The sequence below is a fragment of the Paramisgurnus dabryanus genome, chromosome 5 (assembly GCF_030506205.2).
Source record: "Paramisgurnus dabryanus chromosome 5, PD_genome_1.1, whole genome shotgun sequence".
NCBI classification, from domain to species: Eukaryota; Metazoa; Chordata; class Actinopteri; order Cypriniformes; family Cobitidae; genus Paramisgurnus; species Paramisgurnus dabryanus.
This window is the reverse complement of record NC_133341.1, coordinates 32154731-32177986: the sequence shown is the minus strand read 5'-3', so window position 1 is coordinate 32177986 and position 23256 is coordinate 32154731. Positions and strand designations below refer to the sequence as shown.

At 38.2% G+C, this 23256-nt stretch overlaps 1 protein-coding gene across 3 annotated transcripts in view; it reads left to right on the top strand.

Annotated features, from left to right (window-relative positions):
* Positions 1-23256, top strand: part of mcc (MCC regulator of WNT signaling pathway) — an 84164-nt gene that overhangs the window by 36265 nt on the left and 24643 nt on the right. For 2 of the 3 annotated variants that reach the window (XM_065251084.2, XM_065251085.2), the window contains 4 exons: positions 8681-8794; positions 13624-13766; positions 16363-16511; positions 19946-20109. In XM_065251084.2, coding sequence (XP_065107156.1) covers positions 8681-8794; positions 13624-13766; positions 16363-16511; positions 19946-20109 — 570 coding nt within the window. Of the gene's footprint in view, positions 1-1439; positions 1707-8680; positions 8795-13623; positions 13767-16362; positions 16512-19945; positions 20110-23256 lie in introns of those variants that run through there. The other variant, XM_065251086.2, reaches the window with a different exon arrangement.

Sequence of the window (23256 nt, the reverse complement as noted above, 5' to 3'; positions counted from 1 at the left end):
CAAGAAACGCAAGCAAGGTCCAACCCCAAAGTACTCTTACAAATCAAGTTCATATACATTAAGGTTTCTTATGAAAACATTTTAATTATTATTTACATAAAATAAACGTAATTCAGCCACACAACAAACTTATGAAAATATTTTAATCGTTATTTGCATGAGAATTTTTTAACGCAGCCACACAATAAATAAAAACTATCACCACAATGCTCACCACTATGATTCCCCTTATCTCATGTGTTAATATTTTTTATTGTAACAATTTATGATTTGCAAAAATAACTGTTGCATCTGTGTAGATTAGATAAGCAAAGTGTGTGCGTGTTGTGCACGCTATACATTATGGTCAAGCATGCGCCCTTAAAATAGCATAATGAACAACGCGCCACTGACTTTAAACTATTTTTTTCTGGTCAGTATGCAATTTTTTTTTGAAACTGCAAAGTAGCATCAAGGATGGTTTGCGCCGCAACACACCTCCTTTTTTGTGCTGAACCGCCCAGGGAGCGCAAGTTCATTCCCTAGTTTGCCGACGTGCGTCTGTGGAGGGAAAAACCCGCTGTGCGCCGGTGCAAAATACGAATGATACATGCATCACTGACAAAGTCAATTGCGCTGGGTGCAAGATAGGGCCCTATGTGTACATTGTAACTTGTATCACTAATATCCTTTAAAGATGCTGTTTTTGGGTCCTGATGTGCAGCAACAGTAAACTGTGTGTCTCAGTGCACGCCTCTACTTTTACATCGCTTTGATGTTGTTAAAGATGTTGTCCTTGGGTCACAACCTCTGACCTTCCTGGATTTTAGAGATCTGAGAAATGTTTGTAGCTGCAGGATGACCAATAATTCCCAAATCTCCGATGAACGGACTTAAATTTTAGACTTTCTCAAACGCCAACATGAAAGCAAATCACACTGCATGATTTGATGCACAACCCCTGTTGTGTCTCTTCTGGTCTTTATCTTTTCTTAGAAAGGACAGTAGATGAGAACAGGAAGTTGACGGGTGGTGAACAGGAAATGACCCTGATCTAAAACTATGGGGTGATGTTTCAGAAGCGTGCACACTTTTGACTTTATTAGTGATATTATTACCATCAAACAATAATTGTAATAAGACGACCCGTTTGCAGAATTCTTACTATTGTTTATCACTTAATATCTCAGTGATTAATCACGACTGTATGTATTTGTGATCCTGTCAGTGAAATTAATTCTGTATAAAGTCTCAAAATCTAACTAAGTTTGATTTCGGTCATTGACATCTCATTGGTCACTAAAAACCCACAGCAGTCAGTCTCTAGTCTCTATTATGATGTCTACTTACAAGACATCAGAAAAATAACAAAGACCCCCTCGGCACACACACACACATACGCAGACAATCCCTCCCTATCCTGGCAGGAAGGAAAGGGCGACGTAAACAGCTAAAGGAAGTGCAGTGTGTGCAGGCCGTGTGTACTTTAGTATAGAGGACTTCAGTGATCGTCACCAGACACTTTATATCAGCTTTATATCATTCACATGTGAACAGTATGTGAGCGACTCAGAAGTGTGCGTTGGTGTTTCATTAGAAGTTTAGCAGCAGCGGCAAACCCGCTGGACCTCACGAGAGAGACGAGACTTCATATCAGCGTGCCAATCAAAGGTGAGCGCGCTGGCACTTGGCAAGCGACGACAGGGAAAATGCGAGACTCTGGAGAGGTATGCGGCAGGCGGGTGTGTGTGTATGTGTGTGTATGTGACTGTGGTGGGTGGCAAAAATGTTTCCCAGCATTCCTGTCGGACTACACAGGCACCTCTGACATGATGTTGGGAATTAGCGGTGTATGTGTGGTATTTTAGAGAGCTGCTTTGAAGCCGTGTTACTGACATTTCAAAGTTTCTGTTTTGTTATATAACTGCTTGTTACTCATCTGCAATTCAAATACATTATGTAATAATTCATGCTGGCAGGTTGAGGCTTATAAAGTAGGGTGTTTATTATAAAAGTGTAAAAGGTATTTGGTGGTATTTGCTATGGCAAGCATGACTACTGTGCTCTTAAAAATAAAGATGTGACACAGCGCCATTGAATTATTTTTGGCAGTATGGCTACATGAAGAACCTTTAACATCTGAAGAACCTTAACTGTTTTACAAAAGGCTTGGTAACACTTGAAGGGGTGTTCATAAGACTGACATGACACCTCCATAATCATGACATGACGTGTCATGAACATAAAGGAGATTTTATGCACATTTATGACAGTTGTCGTTTTGTCATACGTCCTTTTTAATGCAAAGATGAAAAGGTTTGGGATGTCTTTGTCATGACTAGCTAGTGATACAAATTGAATTTGTCATTAAAATGTCATTAAGTGTTAATAATCTGTCAAATAGATTTATAACGGGGTCATGAATATTTTTCTTGACCTCAGCCACAGTGGTACAAATATAATGTGTCATTAAAATGTCATTAAGTATTAATACTCTATCAAATAATTTTTATAACAACATCATGAATATTCTTCAGTTCATAATGTTTTTAAGCTTCCTTCAGGTGTTAGAGAAATAAAATCAATCATCCTTTTATAATAATAATTTTAATAAAAATTGATAAAATTATGTTTTATTGCATTTGGAGACCAATTCACCTAAAATTAAATGAGAACAGTACAATCGTGGGTTCCCACTGGTCCTTGAAATCCTTGAAAGTTTGTGAATCTGGGGGAAAAAATTAAGGCCCTGGGAAGTTTTTGAAAATATAAATGCATAGATACAGGTCATTAAAAGTGCTTGAATCTATTTTATGCAAGACATTTTCTGGGAAAAAAATCCATATTATTCGGTGTGTAGTGTAGGATAATAATATAAAAATTTAGACACATGAAAAGTTGTGTTTGACACATGGAAACGTCTCGGGTTATGTAACTGTTGTTCCCGTAGAAGAGAACGAGATGCTGCATCTCCCTTGCCATAATTCCAACGCCATCTTTGGCAATATTTCAGATAGCGATATACTTCCTGACTCCCGTGTCACCCTGTCTTTGTCGTTAAGCCTCACCATTGGTTGAATTTGATATACCCATTCAGACGCACTTACCCTTGGAGGCGTCCCCAAAGTGTCACTGCAGTGACGCAGCGCAAGTTCCCTTGAAAGAGAACTGTAACAATGTATCTTAAAAGGTAACACGATGTTACCTAGCTTTCACTTGAAATGTGTCCCCACATTTAGTCCTTGAATTGAGGGTATTGGACCTGAAAAGTCCTTGAAAGGTCCTTGAATTTGAAGTTAACTAAGGTGTGGGAACCCTGAGTCATGCAGCATTGGGTCCATATCGCTTACTGTATTAAAATTATATTTGATAATTATTCTGCTATGTCTTGTTTATGACGGATTTATCTCAAGTTGTAACAAAGACATCTCAAACATGTCATCTTTGCATTAAAAATGACCTAATGGAACAAATGACACTTAATGATGTCTATAAATCTCCTTCATTTTCATGACACATGTCACGATTATGAAGGTGTCATGTCAGTCTTATGCACATCCATTCAAGTAAAGTTTTACCAGAGGTTCTTTGTATTAGAAAGGGGTTCTTTAAAATTGATAAAACTTGGTTCTTTTAAGATCTTTTGACAAATAAGTGTTTTGGGGGAACTGTTGATGTTAAGATGCGAACACCTCTTTTTTTTAGAGAGCAAAATATCACAGGGACTTCTATCAGAACACATAAAGCAACCATAAAACAAAGCCCTGCCAACACCCTTCCCTTATAAATGAAAGTTTTTTGTTGTAAACATGTTTTTTGGCATATTTATCCCCATTGGCAAAACAATGTTTTTAATGCAGTGACCGTGATTTATCCATGCTGCTTTTTGCTAAACTCTGATTATTATTACTCTGGACAAGTTTTACACTGACAAGATTTATTTGGTAACACTTTTAAATAAGTTTTTATTTGGGCAATTCCATGCAAATGTCTCAACCTTATCATAAAAAGTAAAGTTTTTAACCATACTGATATCTTTGATATGACCATGCAAAGTCTCAGTTAATTTTTTTGTATCATGTTTCATAGTTAAGTGTGTGCAAATTTCAGATTTGTCACATCCATAACAGAGAAATTTCACATCATTAACGTTGTTTATTCCTTATAAATGTGCATGCAAAACTTTAATTAAATATTAAATTTTCTTTGAAAAGCCATCCGTTCTCCATTTGTGGCTTACTATTGCTTCAGGTTTGTGAATTTTAATTCACAGAATTCCTACAAAGTACTGTATGTTGTCTCCCAAAAACTTCCCTCATCTATAATAATAATAAAAAAATAAGATATTTTTCTGATGTCTGGACTCTATCATCAGAGGTTTAGGAGAATATAAACAGATGTTTAATGTAATTGCATTCTGCGATCATTTATATTTCAAGTTTTGACTGCAAATGTCACATCCATAATTCTGGAATTGCTCATTTGTTACCATTAGTTAGCTAACATGAACTAATAATGAACAATGACTTTACATCATTTATTAATCTCAGTTCATGTTAATTTCAGCATTTAATAACACAATTTTATAATCAAAAGTTGTAACAGATTAGTGTAACATTCACTGACATCAACACAGATTAATTAACACTGAACATCTATATTGCTTCTTGTTAGCTCATGTTAACTAATGCATTTAATAATTTTAACAAATACAACTCTACTTATTGTAAAGTGTTACCATTTATTCTGACTTACGATTACTATAGCACTCATTTTTTCTTTTACAACAACATCAGTGGTTCACCTCTTTCCTGTGTTCAATAAACAGAGATCAGGTTAAATGTGTAAACTATGACTAAAATAAACAGCTAAAGATGAATATACAGAGCAAGTGTTTAATTTTTAGAGTGTTAGTCACAGGTTTCTGCTGAGTTGAGTATCGAGTCTCTGAACTGCTTTAATGATCCGGTTTACCTCAGTTAATGAAATGGAAAGAGAAGTTAATGGATTAGAAAACTGAAATGCTGGGCTGTGTGAGTTCAGATCCAGAGTCAGCAGTCTGTCTGATTTACTCTGCTGCAGCTCAATGCAAAACCAAACCCTTGTCCTGTGTTTAAAGTAGTGTAATGCGCAGATTTTCTTCGAATTTGTGTAGTTTTCATCATGTTTTTAATTGTTAAATAGCACTGTTTAAGGCTTTACAAAACCTTCTGGTTTTTACAGGGAATCATAAACTTTATTATTGATCCCTCATCCCTTAATGGAGAAGGAATTTCATGTTTTGTTTTTTAGCAACATTGAGTAAAGCAGTAACTGAACCCAACACCATATCCTGTACAGCTTAATGGTAAAGGACTGCGTCTGTAGTAGTGGTCAACTGATATATCGGCCAATATTTGATAAAAAAAAAATTATTATCGGCATCGGACAATAAATAAACTTTCTGAATCTGATCTCTAACAAAATTCCTTCACAAATGCAATTATTTTTCAGTTTATTAACAGACAAAATAAAAGATAGGATGAAATGTTTTTTTTTCTGTTTTGTTTGTTTGTTTATTGTTTGTTTAAAAGCAGAGGGTCTGTTCTTTCATTGGATATATTTGTATGTTTATATATGTTTAGAAAAAAAATTCTTGGAAGGCATTTTGTAAAACTTTTGTGAAAATCACAAAAAATGCTGGGGGGCATTTAAAAAAAAGGCTGGCGGGGCAAGAGTTAAGGAATTAAATACTGTTTTTGTCATTATTAAACATGTTATCTATAATATTTTGTTGGATTAAAGAAGCAGTAATTATTAACCTCATTTTTTTTAAATAAGAGAATATTGCATAACTATTATGAAAAATAAATGTTAATTTATGTGTTTGTGTAAACTTGGATAATTTTTGTATGTTTTCATATTTTCTCACTATAATTATATCTAAAAAATTTCGGTCACATTGCTTTCTTAATATGGGCATCGGCCATAAAAAAAACCCATATCTGTCGACCACTAGTCAGTAGCGTAAAAGGACATGGGTTTGAACCCAGGGAATACAAATTTTGTAATGCACTCACTGTATTTCGCTTTGGATAAGAAAATATCAAATATTGTCAGGCTTTCTATGACTCTTTTTGAGTACATTAAAGATGAGGAGACATGAAGGTTATATGTTATATGAAAGGGGCTTGGCTGTACACTTCTCAATGCTTTTAACTTAATTGTGACCCCCAGAGAAATGACATTGACATACGGTCTGTATTGATCATATGGGGCTTTACTTCGCTTATGTCCCACACGAGTGTTTCATCAGAGAAATGAGCCGAGCATCTGTACAGTATCTCACACACACACCACAATACACAATACATGACTGGTTTTAATAACCGCTGTCATAAATCTCCTCTACAGCTTTTTCTGCATTATGCAATTTCCTTTGTTCATTTTATTTTGTAGTCAACAGTTGAAGGAATGACTTGTGTAATGATAGATAAAAGTGTGATCAAACAAGACTGAATATTTAAACAAACAAATGAGAGTTCAATGTCATGCAAAGAACCTGCAGTGTTGATTTTAAAATACAAACTAAAAACTGCTGGGTTATTTTCAACCCAGCTTTTTCAACACATTGTTGGGTTAAATATAAACATTTTCTAGGTTATTTTAACCCAACAGGTTGGGTTCATCCCTTTTTGACCCAACGCTGGCCTTTAGCTGTTTGATCCTCTACATAAAAAAGCTGGGTAATTTGCGGCAGTGTTGGGTCAAATTAATTTGGAAAATGTTTATACTTGACCCATCAGTGGTTTAAAAACAAACCAGCGTTTGGATTTAAACAAGCCAGCATGGGTTGGGTTCTTCCCTTTTTGACCCAACGCTGTGTTGAAATAACCCAGTGTATTTAAAACACATTTTGGTTTCAAAACCCTCTTACCTTGGACTCGGTTCGTTTGCGATTTATTGCTGGAATGCTTGACGGAAAGTTCTTTAAAGTTCTTGGGAAACGCATCGGATTGAAAACAATTTCTAACACATGGAGTCGTGCTGTGACTCATAATGGATTCAATTAGCCGCTATTGAACGACCCCCTTGTGATGCATTTGCAGTCTGGCAGACCGCCTGCTATAACCGCATTAGATGAATGAAGCGTTATTATGTATCTGAGCACGGCAACGTTACTGCGGATCGAGAGGTGAGAAAAAACGAGCGCTGTTTCACAAACGCTTTTGTAAAGCTGAGAGGATTATTATGCTAATCGGTAGATTTATTATACTCTGGTTTTCAGAAGAGAGTTCGTCCATCATCGCTCTCCTCTTTAAAGCTCTTTAATGTGCTGCGATGTCAAACATTTGTCTTTCTGCAGCGACACTGCTTTTGACAAACAACAACAATTAAATCACACACTCACATGTGTTCGATATGCACAAGTGTTCCTGTAGCTTATTTAATAGGGATGCACCGATACCGATATCCGATTACTTCGAATGACTACCGATACTGATAGATGGCGATTGTTTTGCTTTTTATTTTTTTATTTTTTTATTATTATTGTCACGAAATCCTAGAAGTGTAAGGTGTACAAATTGCAATTCTGTTGGCATTTGCGATGACTTTTGATTGACAGGACATAATCTGCCTTGATCATCGACTGTTTTTAAACAATTAGCCGATGTGGAATTTTTTTTTTTATCTGTCAATACCAAATATTTGCCAATATATCATGCATCTTTACTCTTTTACCATTACAAAAAGTTGTGGGTTCGATCTCAGGGATATCTATAGGTTTATGTAATCTTAACATGTTTATTCAATTTAAAATATTCAACTGGAAGTCCTGTTTTTTTTTTTTTGATGCAACATATAAGCCTGGTTTATATTGTATATCTATGAAACTAATGTCTCTGTTCAGATGTTTTTTGTGCATGTGATCGTGATGAAAGACCATGAAGTCCATGAGTGCTTGAATAATATCAAACTATCTACAGCACAGTCTTATCACAGTCTGTTATTTTCTCATTTTATTAGAGAAACGTGTGTTTATATCAGGTCAGTAAAGCAGAAGGCTTAAACTCCAGCTGTGTTTCATTTCCTTATGTAGTTTTTTTTCTCACGGTGTCGCTGGATTACGGTTTGAGGAATTTTCCAGGTGTGTGTTTCTTTAAGTGGCGGTATCTTTGATGATATGCTCAGTTCTGTGTGTGTTTTTGTGTACTGCTTGTAAATAAAGTCTTTCTGAAAGAGATTGGGTGTGTGTGAGTGTATTTGCTGTTTATTATGAACTCTTAGGATCTGGCACAGTTGGTTTTGGTTTTGGCTTTTCCTCTTTTCTCTCCACTGTGAAATAGATTTGATTTGCTGATCCCCTGTAGACTAGAAGTGATGATTCATTTTATTTTGGCAACTAAATAGTTTAGTTATGGATGCCAGTGCATTACAAGCGAAGCTGATGTCCGGCCATCACAAGCTTGTTTGTTCATGTTGTGCTTTGAATGTGGAGTGAATAATGTCGTTCACAATGCCATGAATAATAATGGCGTGGCAAGCATGGCCGACTGGTGGTGCGACGTCCCTGAACTCTCTGTTTCTCATAATCGGCACAGACTCGGTTCTTTACCGCCGTAAAGCTTTGACTAAGATTTGTTCTTTGAGTTTATAGTGAATTTGTTTATGTGTAATGTACTGTACAGTAATATTTGTGTTGTTTGTTGTGTTGTTTTAGCTTCATCTTGCTGCTCTGGCGTCTCTGAAGGGTGATGTGGTGGAACTGAACCAGCGACTGCTGCAGAGCGAAAGAGAGAGAGACACGCTGGAGAGGAGGCTCGCTGAAGCACAGGTCACAAATACATTCAGACATACACTTAAACTCACACTGAAACACTCAAAAATACACACACAAACACTTGAACACTCACTCAGTCAAACACACAATCAAACGTGCACACACATACATTCACACACAATCAATCAAAAACAAAATAAAACATGCAAATACAAAAACACACTCTCATACTCAAACACTACCATACAAACATAAACACGCACACACAAACATGCACACACATTAACGCGCGCACACACACATGAACGCGCACACAAACATACACATGAACATGCACACACATGAACACGCACACACATGAACACGCACACACACGTTAACATGCATACCCATATGGACGCACACACACACACACACACATGAACATGCACACACACATGAACAAGCACACCCAAATGAACGCGCACACAAACACACATGAACATGCACACACATGAACACACACACACACATATGAACATGCACACAAATATGAACGCACACACATTAACGTGCCCACACACACAAAAACACGCACGCGCATTAACGCGCACACACATGAACACACACACAAACACTTGAACACTCACTCAGTAAAACACACAATCAAACGTGCAAACACACATGAACTTGCACACAAACACACACATGAACATGCACACACATATGAACATGCACACACAAACACGCACACACACATTAACGTGCACATGAACATGCACACACATGAACACGCACACACACATGAACACACAAACACTTGAACACTCACTCAGTAAAACACACAATCAAACGTGCACACACACATGAACATGCACACAAATATGAACACGCACACACAAACGCACACACACATTAACACGCACACATATGAACATGCACACACACAGGAACATGCACACAAATATGAACACGCACACACAAACGCACACACACATTAACACGCACACATATGAACATGCACACACACAGGAACATGCACACACACATGAACATGCACACAAATATGAACACGCACACACAAACGCACACACACATTAACACGCACACATATGAACATGCACACACACAGGAACATGCACACACACAGGAACATGCACACCCACATGAACGCACGCACACACACATGAACATGCACACACACATGAACACACACACACAAACGCACACACACAAAAGCACGCACACACATTAAGGCACACACACATTAACACACACACAAACACTTGAACACTCACTCAGTAAAACACATAATCAAACGTGCACACACACACATGAAGGTGCAGACAAACACACACATGACCATGCGCACACACATTAATGTGCGCACACACACGAGCACGCACGCACGCACACACACGAACGCACGCACACAAAAAACACATGCAAACACACACATACACACAAAAAACATACTCACACATACCGATTTTTTGTCTATAGGTCAGTGTTTTAATTTATCACAGGTGTGTTCACCACAGCATCATTATGTGATCTCAGTGATTGTTGGTTACTGGAGTGATGCATCATGGGAGATTGTGTCACTCGGCTGAGGTCAGATTGTTAAGGGTGTGTGTGTGTGACGTGTTTTCTGTGAAATCAGACTGTGTCATCATCTGTGAGTAAATGTTTCCATTTCACGTTAAATAAACGTCTCACAGTTTTCCTCTCATTAGGTTCACATCTCTGTAGTTGTGATTTTTCATTCATGTGGCGTCTCTGATTCACACACTAATGTTGAGAGCCCCAGTTATCACCTCCAGAAGAAGCTGTAAATAATCCTAAAATCTGACATTTAATTAATGACATGAACAACTATTTGGGGAATAATTTCATCCATTTTTTTTTAATAAATAACCAGTTTGTTATTGTTGGACTCTTACATGTCCACATAAATCCATATACCTGTATATTAGAAGAAGTTCACATCTTGTTGTTTAGTTCTGTTAGACTATGAGCTCTTCAACAGCTTGTCAACCATGACTGGTAAACACTAAATAATAACACTGTTGTGCTTGTAATTGGTTGCATGAGTGTTTATTGTGACACATCGCAGTAATTGAGTATCTGACAGCTCATTTTTCTTTGGTACATGCGGGGTAAAGCACATCTGGATTCATCTAATGCTGTGCTTTCAACAGATCCCCCACAGTAACCCTGTCTCATCTCTTCTCCGGCAGTGAGACAGGCTCCATCTGTCGCCAGTTCATTATGCTGTGAGCGAATGCCTGGTGTCAGTCGTGACTGACCGTAGTAAAGCATGAACCACCTGTCTGAGCTGTCAGTCGAGGTTTAGCACCGGTCCACTGTCCTGTAGTATGTTGATTGATGAACAGTCTGGATTATATGGAGGGGTTAAAATGCAATGCTGCTAACCAGAACGTAAGAAGCAGGCCCTATTAGCCAGTAGCTGGGTTTCCATCCAAATCTTTTCAAAATTTAGTCTTCCAAAACAAAGAAATACGAATTGGGTGCGTTTCCATCAAGTTTGTTTGAGCAAATGATAATGGTATTGGTAACCAACAGTAAATAAAACAAGTCATGCTTAGAAAATGGAGCTAGGACTGCATTTAGTTTTGAGCAAGTTATAAATTTACTAGCTTGTAATTGCTGTGCACAGAAGAAGGAATGCAGCATTTTTGATGCAGGCACCAGCAGCAAGGGCATTATAATAACGTCGAGCCCCATCTATGGTCAAGACTTCGTCATCTGATACAGCTAGACGATCAGTCCCGTGGGTTTAATGTTCGCGACATCAGAATTTATTCGTCCATCTCACATTATTTAAGGATTTGTGTAAATATGTCAGTTTTTGTGCGTTGTCTAAAGCCTTTATATGCGTCTTGCTGGTTCCTCTGTTTGAGAAACCTCATGAAGCTTTGCCTCGGGCCACATGTACTGACTTTTGACCTGGACCTCTCATACCACTGAGAGTATGAAGGTGTTTTGACCTTTGACCTCCAGTCTGTTTCATTGAGCACTGTTAAGGGGATCCATTCTCTCTGTGTTGAATACTGTGTTGCCTTAAGCTTGTTTTCCCATGAAGCGGCACTTATCATCCACGCCGAGTTCTCTCACAAAACAAAGCTTGTGTTGTTGCCAATGTGAATTAGTGTTGAAACAGAGCCATTAAAAGTCAACCGCAGTCCAAAAAACAGAGCGCTGAATCAATGGGGTGCTGATCATTTAGCACACAACCACTTAATTAAAGACTAAAATGAAAAGTGAGAACATATGCTGATGTAAAGTTACGATTTACAATCTTAGCGCTCTCTGTTGTGAAATCTAGCGTGTTGTCTACATAGGCAGCTGTCTTCCAAGCTATCCAGATTGTATTACAGCTTTATTAAGGTCACAGTTGTAGTACACCATGCATGTAAATTGTGTTTCTCATAAGTGTAGGGTACATATTCTGTCGTGTTATAATAAAAAAAATTTGCGAAGTAGACCCGCGAATGATGCGGATTCATGTCTATCATGCCGCGTTAAACAACTAATTCGTGTCCCGAGACCTCCAGATGTGCGCAAACGCCTCTTTTCTTTGACTTAACATTGAAATCACTTGCGCTTGACGCCTCTAGCATAGCTGGTGTGAACGCAGCATTAGAAAATCAGAATCTGCACAAATCTGTATTGGACAGTCACACCCACAAAAAAATCAACCAAGACAATTGCAATCGGTGCATCTCTAAACAGTTAGACAGTGCACCTTTAACTATATACATTTAGTATTAAGTTTTTTCAGCACTGAATGAAATATTTGTTTATTTATAAGGGCTACAACGATATATCTGCAAATAATCGGCATTGTATAAAAAGCATTTCCCCCACTATCTGACATCAGCCAATTGGTTAAAAACAACCGATGATCAGGGCAGATTATATCTTGGCAATAAAAAGTGAAAGATTTCACAACATAATAATTCGAAACAATGAGTAAAAACTAAACTTTCGATATCTATCGGCATCAGTAGATCTCATTCTAAGTAATCATATCGGCACGGTCTGTGCATCTGTAATATTTATCTCACCTCATCTGCCATCTTGCATGATGATTTTAACTGAGCTTACTGCAGTGCATTCTGGGATTGTCTTATCTGTGATGAGATGTGATGATGCTTCTAACAGATATCTAATAAGTACGCCGCTGTCTATCCTTTGAAACAATCACTTTGAGTGCTAAATTATATCTTAAGTGTTTTTTAGGTGGGTTTTTTTATTGAAGAAGAGTGTGTTCCTCTTGTGTCTGTGATTTATGAATCGAGTCATTGTGCAGTAATTGTTACTCTTGTTCGAGGTGGATTGTGTGTTTAACTGCTATTGTCTGTCATCATTTGGACTGAGTGATTGACTCGAAGTCTTTAACTCAAGCCAGAAAAACATACCATTCCTTAAAGGTCATTCAGAAATCTTCACGCATTAAGACGAGGATGGGATTTGGTTTCCCCTTGACTTAAAATCTGTGTGTTTCTCCACTCCATCAGGTCACTGTGGTCCTGATTTAGACACCAGCCAGTTAAACTGAATCTCTTGCTTTTTTGTGTAAATTGAATAGTATTGAGTAATAACCGCTTTGATTTTTCATGTCTAATAGACAACAAACCAAATACACATACACAGTTTTGTTTTTGCTTTTCCAAAAGTAAACTGTGATAATACAAACATTCGACTTGGTTATTTTTCGTAAGGGTTCACCTCATGTGCATGTGTGTTTATGTGAGAGTGTGTTTTGGTCCACAGCTTGTGTTTGTTTATTTATGTCACCTTGCAGTTTTCCACATGAATCCACAGTGTAACTTTTTCATTATTAATCTCTGTCACTCTTTGTGTGTGCGTCTGCGCAGTTTGAGCAGTCGCATCTGCAGCAGGAGCACGAGGATGTGCAGGAGCGGACGACTCTACGCTACGAGGAGCGAATCACAGAGCTGCACAGCATCATCGCAGAACTTAACAAGAAGATCGACCTGCTGCAGGGGACCACCATCAGGTACTTAAAATATATATAGTAAATATAAGTAGTTTGGTTCCAATAAATCCATTTAGACTAATTTGGGTAAAAATGTGTTTTCTATACCAAGACAGTGACCACTATTTTCTGTTACTAACTTTCACAAAGCATCTTTAGGTAATAATCACTATAAATTCAAATCCATTATTAGATTTTCAAAGATTTATTATAAAAACTGACGATTTTTTCATTGACTTTGAGTAAAATAATGTAAAGTTTTTCACAAGATCCCCTGTGGTCAATGCGTTAACATGACAGAAGCTTGATGCCGTTTTGTGAGAAAAAGCAACAGCCGGCATTTTTCCTTCGCCCGAGTACCTCTCATGTAAATTATTCGATTTTGATGGCTTACATTTCTTCCCCACCACAGAAAACCACCACATGTGTATCAATGCCATCAAAAGTATTATTTTGTTTTTGTTTGTTTGTTGATCACGATTTGTTTGTTGATCTGTCAATTAAAGGTGAAAATGCCCCCCCAAAAAAGAAACCGTGGTTGAAAATAAAAATCTCTCTGGTGAAGCTAGTTAAGCAGCCTGGCGGGAAACCCATCAAGCTAACTGATGGTTTCCCAAACCACAGCATATGCTGGTGACCAACAAACACAAACTTTATTGTAACCATACACAGACTGTACACATTTACACAACAGTTGTTAGTGGACCACACACACATACAGTACAGTGAGCGCAGCTGCCGAGGTCTCAGCGTCTGCGGTGGTCCTGTCTGCTAAAGACACCTGCAAAAGTTTTACCCTTCAAATGCACCCCTGTACCATCGTTGATGTTACCTCAGTTTTATGTTTAGGTAGGCAGCATCTTAACTGGAAAGGGAATATATTTTGCTTGAATTTTACAAAGCTTATTTGTAGTACCATTAAGATATTTTGCATTACCATTGTGACGCATTTTACATTCGGATGCTTGAAAGGGCGTTCACATTTGGCATATTTTGGACGCAAGTACATTATTTTAAATGTAGGTGCACGCCAAGAATCCGCTTGAGAGAGCATTCTGATCCTGTAGTAGTCATTCCAGCAGAAAAATAACCTGACTCTCTATACAGCTCATTAATATTATGTGACTGTGTTATGAAGAGATACAGCTCTTGGTTTACTTCGAGTTTGTGTCCGTGTGACCTGCTGTGTATGTGTGCGTGTGCGCATGTTAATGAGATGAGCTTCAATGAAAAGAGCTGCTGTTTAATTAGATACGCCTCATATGCATGCAGCAGGTCAGAACGTTTGCATTCTCATTAGGGAAATTAGAATATGCGAAATATCTCGAGGCCTCCGTTGACTCCAATGAATTTCCTAATTCATGCCTGAGTCAGTGCGCTGTAATGTGATGCAGTCAACCCAGCTGGAATTTTATGCAACATTAAAGGAGATATAAAATATTCTCTGTAGCTTTATTTTTCCCTACTTAGAGGAACGGTGCACTCTGAAATGAAAGCAATGTCATATTTATTCACCCCCTTAAAGGGATACTTCAGCCAAATATCAAACTTAGCCCATGATTTACTCAACCTCAAGCAATTCGAGATACATATGACCATCATCTTTCAGACTAACACATTTGGAGTTATTTTAGTAAATGTCCTTGCTCTTCCAAGCTTATAATGGGAGAAAACATGGATCGGGAACAACTTCTGACTTTAAACCTGAAAAGTGCATTCATCCTTCACAGAGGTAATCCACACGGCTCCCACGGCTTAATAAAGGTTTTCTGCTGTTAATCGATGCAATTTTGTACGAAAAATATCCAGATTTCAAACTTCCAGCAACGATACCATCTTGCGCTCGATTCATGACAGTCATTGCGCAACGTACCCAAGGCAACCAGCGCTCACTACGCTAAAACTCTCTCGTCCAAGATGGCATTGTATGAAAAATTTATATTTTTCCTAGAAAATTGCATAGATTACCCACAGAAGACCTTTATAATCGCCTTGGAGACGTGTTTTTGGGGTTTAAAGTCAGAAGTTGTTCCCTGATCCCTGTTTTCTTACATTATAAGCTTGGAAAACCAAGGACATTTACAAAAATAACTCCAAATGTGTTTGTGTGAAAGATGATTGAGATGTGTGTCTCGGATTACTTGAGGGTAAGATATTTGGCTGGAGTGTCACTTTAAGACACCCGTGTGGAATATGACCCTTAGTGTGATATTTTTGTATTTGTGTATATTAAAATACTTTCTGCAAAGCCTGTATAAAGTTCATGGTCAACTATAATTAATCCAGTATTAGACTGACGCTGTGTAAACACTACCACTGTGGCACTTTCAAAACATTGCTCGGTTTAAAATCATATTACATTGCATTACAGTTATGCATTTGCCAGATGCCTTTTGCAATGCATTACAAGGTATACATTTTGTGTATACATTGTGTCTGTGTGTTATAACATCAATGTTTAACATTATATAACAATGCTTTTTGTAGACTTTGGTTTAGGAATGTTTAAAAAAAAATTCCAATAGTTTTTATTTTACATACAGTCGCTTAAATATTCAAATTTTTTTGGTGTGGTTGTTTCTTTTTAAATCATGAGTTTTCTCTGTCTCTCTTTTAGGGAAGAAGATGAACTTTCTGAACTCCGCTCTGAGCTCAGTCACAGTCAACAAGAAGTTAATGAGGATGAGCGAAGCATCGATCAGGACCCAGACCAGGCGTCCATCTCGCTGCCTGAAAACCAATCCACGCTGGTAACTGTAGACATGGGTGAGACATCAGAAAAATCTTTCATTACTCATTTACTTCGGAGGTAAACGAACAATTTTGCCTGAAATGTTTACCATAAATTATAAGTTGGTGGGCGAACGCACCAGTTGTGAACCTGGAGAAGTTGCTGTATCTGAAATAGCCCCTGTACCCTCATTCACTATTCCCTACATTAATCAACTAATATAGTTCACTTGAAGGATGACGCCCGCAGATTTTTTTTGTAAAACTTAAACCAGCTTTTAACTCACTTTATAATTCACATGACTCAATAAGAAACGGCTTTATTCTCACTGATTCGGTAGATTCAGAAGTCAGTGATGATGTCATCTGTTTATCTTGTGTTGCTTATCTTTCTTTATAGAGATGTTTTCTTTTGTTTTAACACTTGATCAAGCCGCTTGACGTGTGCTCTTTTAACGCCCTCAGCACTCAGGCTGCTGTCATTGTTTTTGCAGTCATGTGTTGCGCCTGTCAGTCGTGCATTTTTAACATTCCCAGCATGCATCACTCACATCTTTGAAAGGAGCAATCAATTCAGAAAACTTTTATTTCAGGGGTATTAAAGGGATAGTTTACCATAAAAGATATTGGTCATGATTTGGAAATATTGTTAAATGTGCATTGCTATGTATGTAAGCACAAGCTTTAACAGGTTTGATGTAAGTGGTGCTGAATATATTGGGTCACATGACAAATCATATGTGGCTACCCAACATAGTTGAAAGCGGTTTATCTTACAAACTAAAGCAAAACAAAAGCATGCACATCCACTTAGATTTGGTGATTGACTAAAAAAAATCATATGAAGAAGAATATATGTAAAATTGTCAGATATTTAGGATCTTTGGTGTGCTGACTATGAAAAAATTTTTTCATACAAACTAAACGAAATGTTTTACATATAGTTTTTTTATCCTAGTGTTTATCATGGATTTTATTTCATTTGCAAAATCATGAATTTTGTGTCGAATCTTGAATGATTTTAGAGGAAGATTTTATGTTCATTGTGTAAACACATGTCATGTTACAGTACTATATATACTTGTGCTCCTGATAGGAATATTAATACAGCTTGAGATCAATAATCTCCTCATGATATCAGTTGATTTTATTGACTGTGTGAGTTGAGTCAAAGACTGAAACTCCCACTTTCATCATCCAGTCCATTCTAGATACAAAAATCCATTCATTCATTATTCATTAAGTATCTTTGTTCACTCAGTATATAACAGATGTAAAATAGCTTATTAAAGGGATATTTCAGCCAAAAATGAAAATTACCCCATGGTTTTCTCACCTTCAAGCCATCATCTATACAGTATATATATATATATATATATTTATTTATTTATTTCACGGCTCTCTGGAATGCTTGATTCTGATTGGTCAGTTGAGACATTTGCAGGTTCGTTCTTTTCAAATAATAACCGCTCCAAAGTAATAACGCATAGCCGGTACTACTTGTACGATTAAAATCGCGCCAATAAAGATTACTGTTTGGCGCCATCTTGTGACAAACACTGGACAACCACAATTTTAACATGTATAGAAAAAAAACAAAACATTTAAACAGTGGATAGAAGAACGAACAACGACAAGACACAGACAGCTTACTGAGACTGAACTTGACAAAATAGAGCATGACAGCTACGAAGCCAACACACAAAAAAATACAGAATGGGCATTAAAACTTTTTAAAGACTGGCTAAAAGAGAAAAAATGGAGACAAGTATGAAGCAGAGGATCTTAATAAGGTATTACGATCATTTTATGCATCTGTGCAAAGTTTCGCGGAAAGATAAAAATGTTAATTTAAAACAAATATGTCAATAAAATGTTTCAAATTCATATTCATGTCCAATTTTTTTTTTATGTGGCAAGTAGCCGTGTAATAAGCGGTGCTTCGCGTCGGGTTCTGATCACACTGTCGGGGCTTATTTCCTGATAATTACCGGCTGCCTCTACATTATCCCTTACATATATATATTGGTATATATATATAAATGTTTAAAACTTTACCAACAAAAAAAAAAAAACTTTAGGTAACAACCGACTAGGTGTGTGCAAGATATATCATTAGCGATAATATCGTTGTAGTTGTTTTAACAGTGTGCAAAATTATATTATCAAGTATATCACTTGCTTTTCAAAAAAACAGCCTTCAAATTCAATTTGCATGTTCAGTAAGAGCATGATGTAGCAGCACATTTGATTACGGCATGTGTAAAATCAACGTCAAATAAATTTTTAATAATTTAGCCGATCGCTCTCTTATAATTTCCATGCCGCGAGCGGAGGACGTGCACGGGCCAGCCGCACTTTTTCTCATATCTGAGCCAGCCTTTAAACCAAGGTACAAATAGCCTGTTATGGCGCTTTTCCATTGCATAGTACCCCACAGTTTGGTTTAGTTTGGGTCGGGCAGCTTACTTTCGGGAGCTTTTCTGTTGGGTGCAGTACATAGTACCCAATACTTTTTTTCGTACCATCTCGGTTGTGGTTCCAAGCTCCGAGCTGATACCAAACGTGACACAGTAGATCACTGATTGGTCTGAGAGAATCGTTATTATCAGCGTCATCGCTATAATGTAAAAGATTAGCTTTACCTTCGTGCTAGCTTGCGCTGTCTCGAGCAAACATGTCATCTGTGCTCTGCTATAAGTTCCCAAACACCCTTTTAACGATGAAAAACATCCACAGGTTGAGAATCAGGAACACTATAACAGTTTTTTTCCAGACTTGCAGTTTGTGGCGGCACATTCGTGACAAGCACGTCTGCATATACGCTTAAATGGCACTTAAATGAGGCTCAGCGGAGCGCGTCAACTGACGCCACGGGTGTTTGAACAGAAACTGTCATGTGAGACAGAGGTAGTGATAAACGCGATGTGCAAACATATATTTGTGGTGGCCAATTTTAATTTTGTGGCGGACTGGGAAATAAATAAATGTATGGGAATATACAATGACGTCTCAGCAGTAGGCAGCGCAAATATAACAACACGCCTATAATCCCTCCCACTGCGAAGTGATACCAAACTAGATGGAAAAGCTAACCACGCCAATAACGCTAACCAGTGCCCTTTAATATTTTCCTTACAAAATCGCATCGATTGCCCTTAGAAGGCCTCTATTTAACCCCCTGTTGCCGAGTGGATAACGTCTGTAAAGAATGGTTGGCTCTTTTTAAATCAGAAGCACCATTTACTACCATTATAATGCTTGGAACAGCCAGGGCATATTGTGTTGAACTGAAAATAGAGAATCGTAAACATTAAGGATGAGTAAATCATGGGGTAATTTAATTTTTGGGGCAAACTATCCCTTTAATTCAATTTCATGTTGAGTTATAGTATTGAAAAAAGCCCAATAAATGGCATTTAAAGACACAAAATGAAAACAACCTTACACGTTTTGCATTTTCTCGGCAGATAACTGCAGTGATCTGAACTCGGAGCTGCAGCGAGTCCTCACGGGGTTAGAGAGCGTCTTGTGTGGACGCAAGAAGAGCACATGCAGTCTGTCTGTGGCCGAGGTGGACCGACACATTGAGCAACTCACCACAGCCAGTGAACACTGTGATCTGGCCATTAAGGTAAAGAAATAACACTGATGAGACTCATCTGACAAAAAACGGACAATAGATCCATTACGGTTTTGATCCAAATCCAGTTTTGTTGAAATGTATGTAGACATTGTATAAATACAGATGGTCTTGCTGAACTGTTAGAGCATTACACAAAGGTCATGGGTTCAATCCCAGGAGACACACTTACTGATAAGAAAACATGTATAGATTGAATGCACTTTGGATAAAGTGTCTGCCAAATGAATAAATGTTTAAAGTCATAAGAGCTTGCGTAAAACCAGATTCTCAGCAGCTAATGCTTGTTTCGAAGGTATATAATCTGACTTCGGGCGCTCTGTACTGATGCAGTTTCAGTAGTTGATCGAAGTAAGAGATCAGATAAATTGAATAACTCTACATTTCATATTCATACCCACCCACTTCATGTTGGTATTATAAATAATTGAATATTGGGTGTAGAGTATGAGTCAGCTCCGGTAGCGTCTGTATTTCTGTTCTTCATCTTTCTGTACAGGAGGATGATTTCCTCATTTGTTGCAGACTGCATTTATTTGAGTTTTTCCAGTTGATTTTCTCCCTCATGCCTCCAGCGTTCATTAATGTCTGACGCTTCAGTAGTACGATTCAGTTGATTGGTGCGTTTGAAACATTAAAGTTTCTCTTCTGAGTTACTCTCCCACAGAGTTGTGTGAAATACTCTCACTGTGTGTCTTATGTGATGTGAAAACGTCTTCATGCTGAACAGCAGGTGTTTTTCACTGCAGATATTACTGTTTCTGCTGTCTTAAAGGAACAGTTCACCATGTAATCCTGATTTGCTTACAAAACCTGTTTGAATGTGATTGTTCTGTGAAACAGAACAGGAAGAAACGGACATTTAACATAAAACTTAAGTCATATTTCACTAAAGATTTCTACTTTGTCTTTTTGTCTGTCTGTATGTCTGTCTTTCTGTATCTGTTCATCTGTTAAACTGTCTGTCTGTCCATCTATTGATCTGTCTGTTTGTGTCTGTCCGTAGGTTGATCTGACTTTTTTGTCTGACTGTCTGTCCGTCCATTTGTTGATCTAATTTTCTGTCAATCTGATTGTCTGTCTGTCTGTGTCTGCCCACCTGTTGATCTGTCTGTCTGTCTGTATGTCTTTCTGTCTCTCTGTGTCTGTTTATCTGTTGATCTGTCTGTAGGTCTGTCTGTCTGTGTCTGTATATTTGTTAATGTGTCTGTAGGTCTGTCTGCGTCTGTATATCTGTTGATCTGTCTGTCTGTATGTCTTTCTGTCTCTTTGTGTCTGTTTATCTGTTGATCTGTCTGTAGGTCTGTCTGTCCATCTGTTGATCTGTCTGTGTCTGTATATCTGTTGATCTGTCTGTCTGTGTCTGTATATCTGTTAATGTGTCTGTAGGTCTGTCTGTGTCTGTATATCTGTTGATCTGTCTGTAGGTCTGTCTGTCTGCGTCTGTATATCTGTTGATCTGTCTGTCTGTATGTCTTTCTGTCTCTTTGTGTCTGTTTATCTGTTGATCTGTCTGTAGGTCTGTCTGTCCATCTGTTGATCTGTCTGTATATCTGTTGATCTGTCTGTAGGTCTGTCTATCTGTGTCTGTATATCTGTTAATGTGTCTGTAGGTCTGTCTGCGTCTGTATATCTGTTGATCTGTCTGTCTGTATATCGTTCTGTTTTTTTGTGTCTGTTTATCTGTCTGTAGGTCTGTCTGTCCATCTGTTGATCTGTCTGTGTCTGTATATCTGTTGATCTGTCTGTAGGTCTGTCTATCTGTGTCTGTATATCTGTTAATGTGTCTGTAGGTCTGTCTGTGTCTGTATATCTGTTGATCTGTCTGTAGGTCTGTCTGTCTGCGTCTGTATATCTGTTGATCTGTCTGTGTCTGTCCATCTGTTGATCTGTCTGTCTCTCTGTCTGTCTGTGTCTGTATATCTGTTCATCTGTCTGTAGGTCTGTCTGTGTCTGTATATCTGTTGATCTGTCTGTAGGTCTGTCTGTGTCTATCCATCTGTTGATCTGTCTGTGTCTGCCCTTCTATTGATCTGTCTGTCTGTCTGTATATCTGTTGATCTGTCTGTAGGTCTGTCTGTCTGTGTCTGTCCATCTGTTGATCTGCCCTTCTATTGATCTGTCTGTCTGTCTCTCTGTCTGTCTGTCTGTCTGTCTGTCTGTCTGTCTGTTTCTGTATATCTGTTGATCTGTCTGTAGGTCTGTCTGTGTCTGTATATCTATTGATCTGTCTGTAGGTCTGTCTGTGTCTATCCATCTGTTGATCTGTCTGTGTCTGCCCTTCTATTGATCTGTCTGTCTGTCTGTATTAGGGATGCACCGAATCCAGATTTTTTAGGTTCGGCCGAATCCACCGTTTAAGATTCGGCCGAAACCGAATACCGAATCCTACTCGCATCCTTATTCCATTAACACAGTAAAACACATTAATGAATTATACAACGTCCACAGCATGTATTTTTCATTTTATTTAATTTTAACTGTACATTATGCCAGGATGACAAGTTGGAAAACTATTTTGACAATTACCATAAGCCTATGCATAATGAAAGCGATGCATTGCGACACGCTCGTTTTTCCAATAAGCAAGCAGCTCCGCGCTGAAAACAGTATTTAACTTTGAGTGAGAAGCTCCGCTCGTCAATGTCAGTTTTTACACGGCTGTCCAATTACAATGGAGGAGGGGCGGGACATTACCACAGCAACCAACCGGCTCACAGCTGAAGCATCACAGCTACCAAGCGCTCGGCTGAAAAACAGCTGGCATTTGGTGTCCTCAAGGCGTTTTCAGCCGTGTTTAAAAGTTTTGGTGTGTCCAGCCCCTAAAGCTCACCGAAAGAAAAAGCTCATCTCCACGTCAGCACCCGATGTGTGTTATCAACGGCCGCGTGACGTCGACCAGCGTAGCGGAAGCCTAGGATTCGGTTCGGTGGAAAAAAAATCTAGGATTCGGCCGAACCCGAACCCCGTCAAAAAGCCCAGTATTCGGCCGAATCCGAATCCTGGATTCGGTGCATCCCTAGTCTGTATATCTGTTGATCTGTCTGTAGGTCTGTCTGTCTGTGTCTGCCCTTCTATTGATTTGTCTGTCTCTCTGTATGTGTATAACTGTTTATCTGTCTGTAGGTCTGTCTGTGT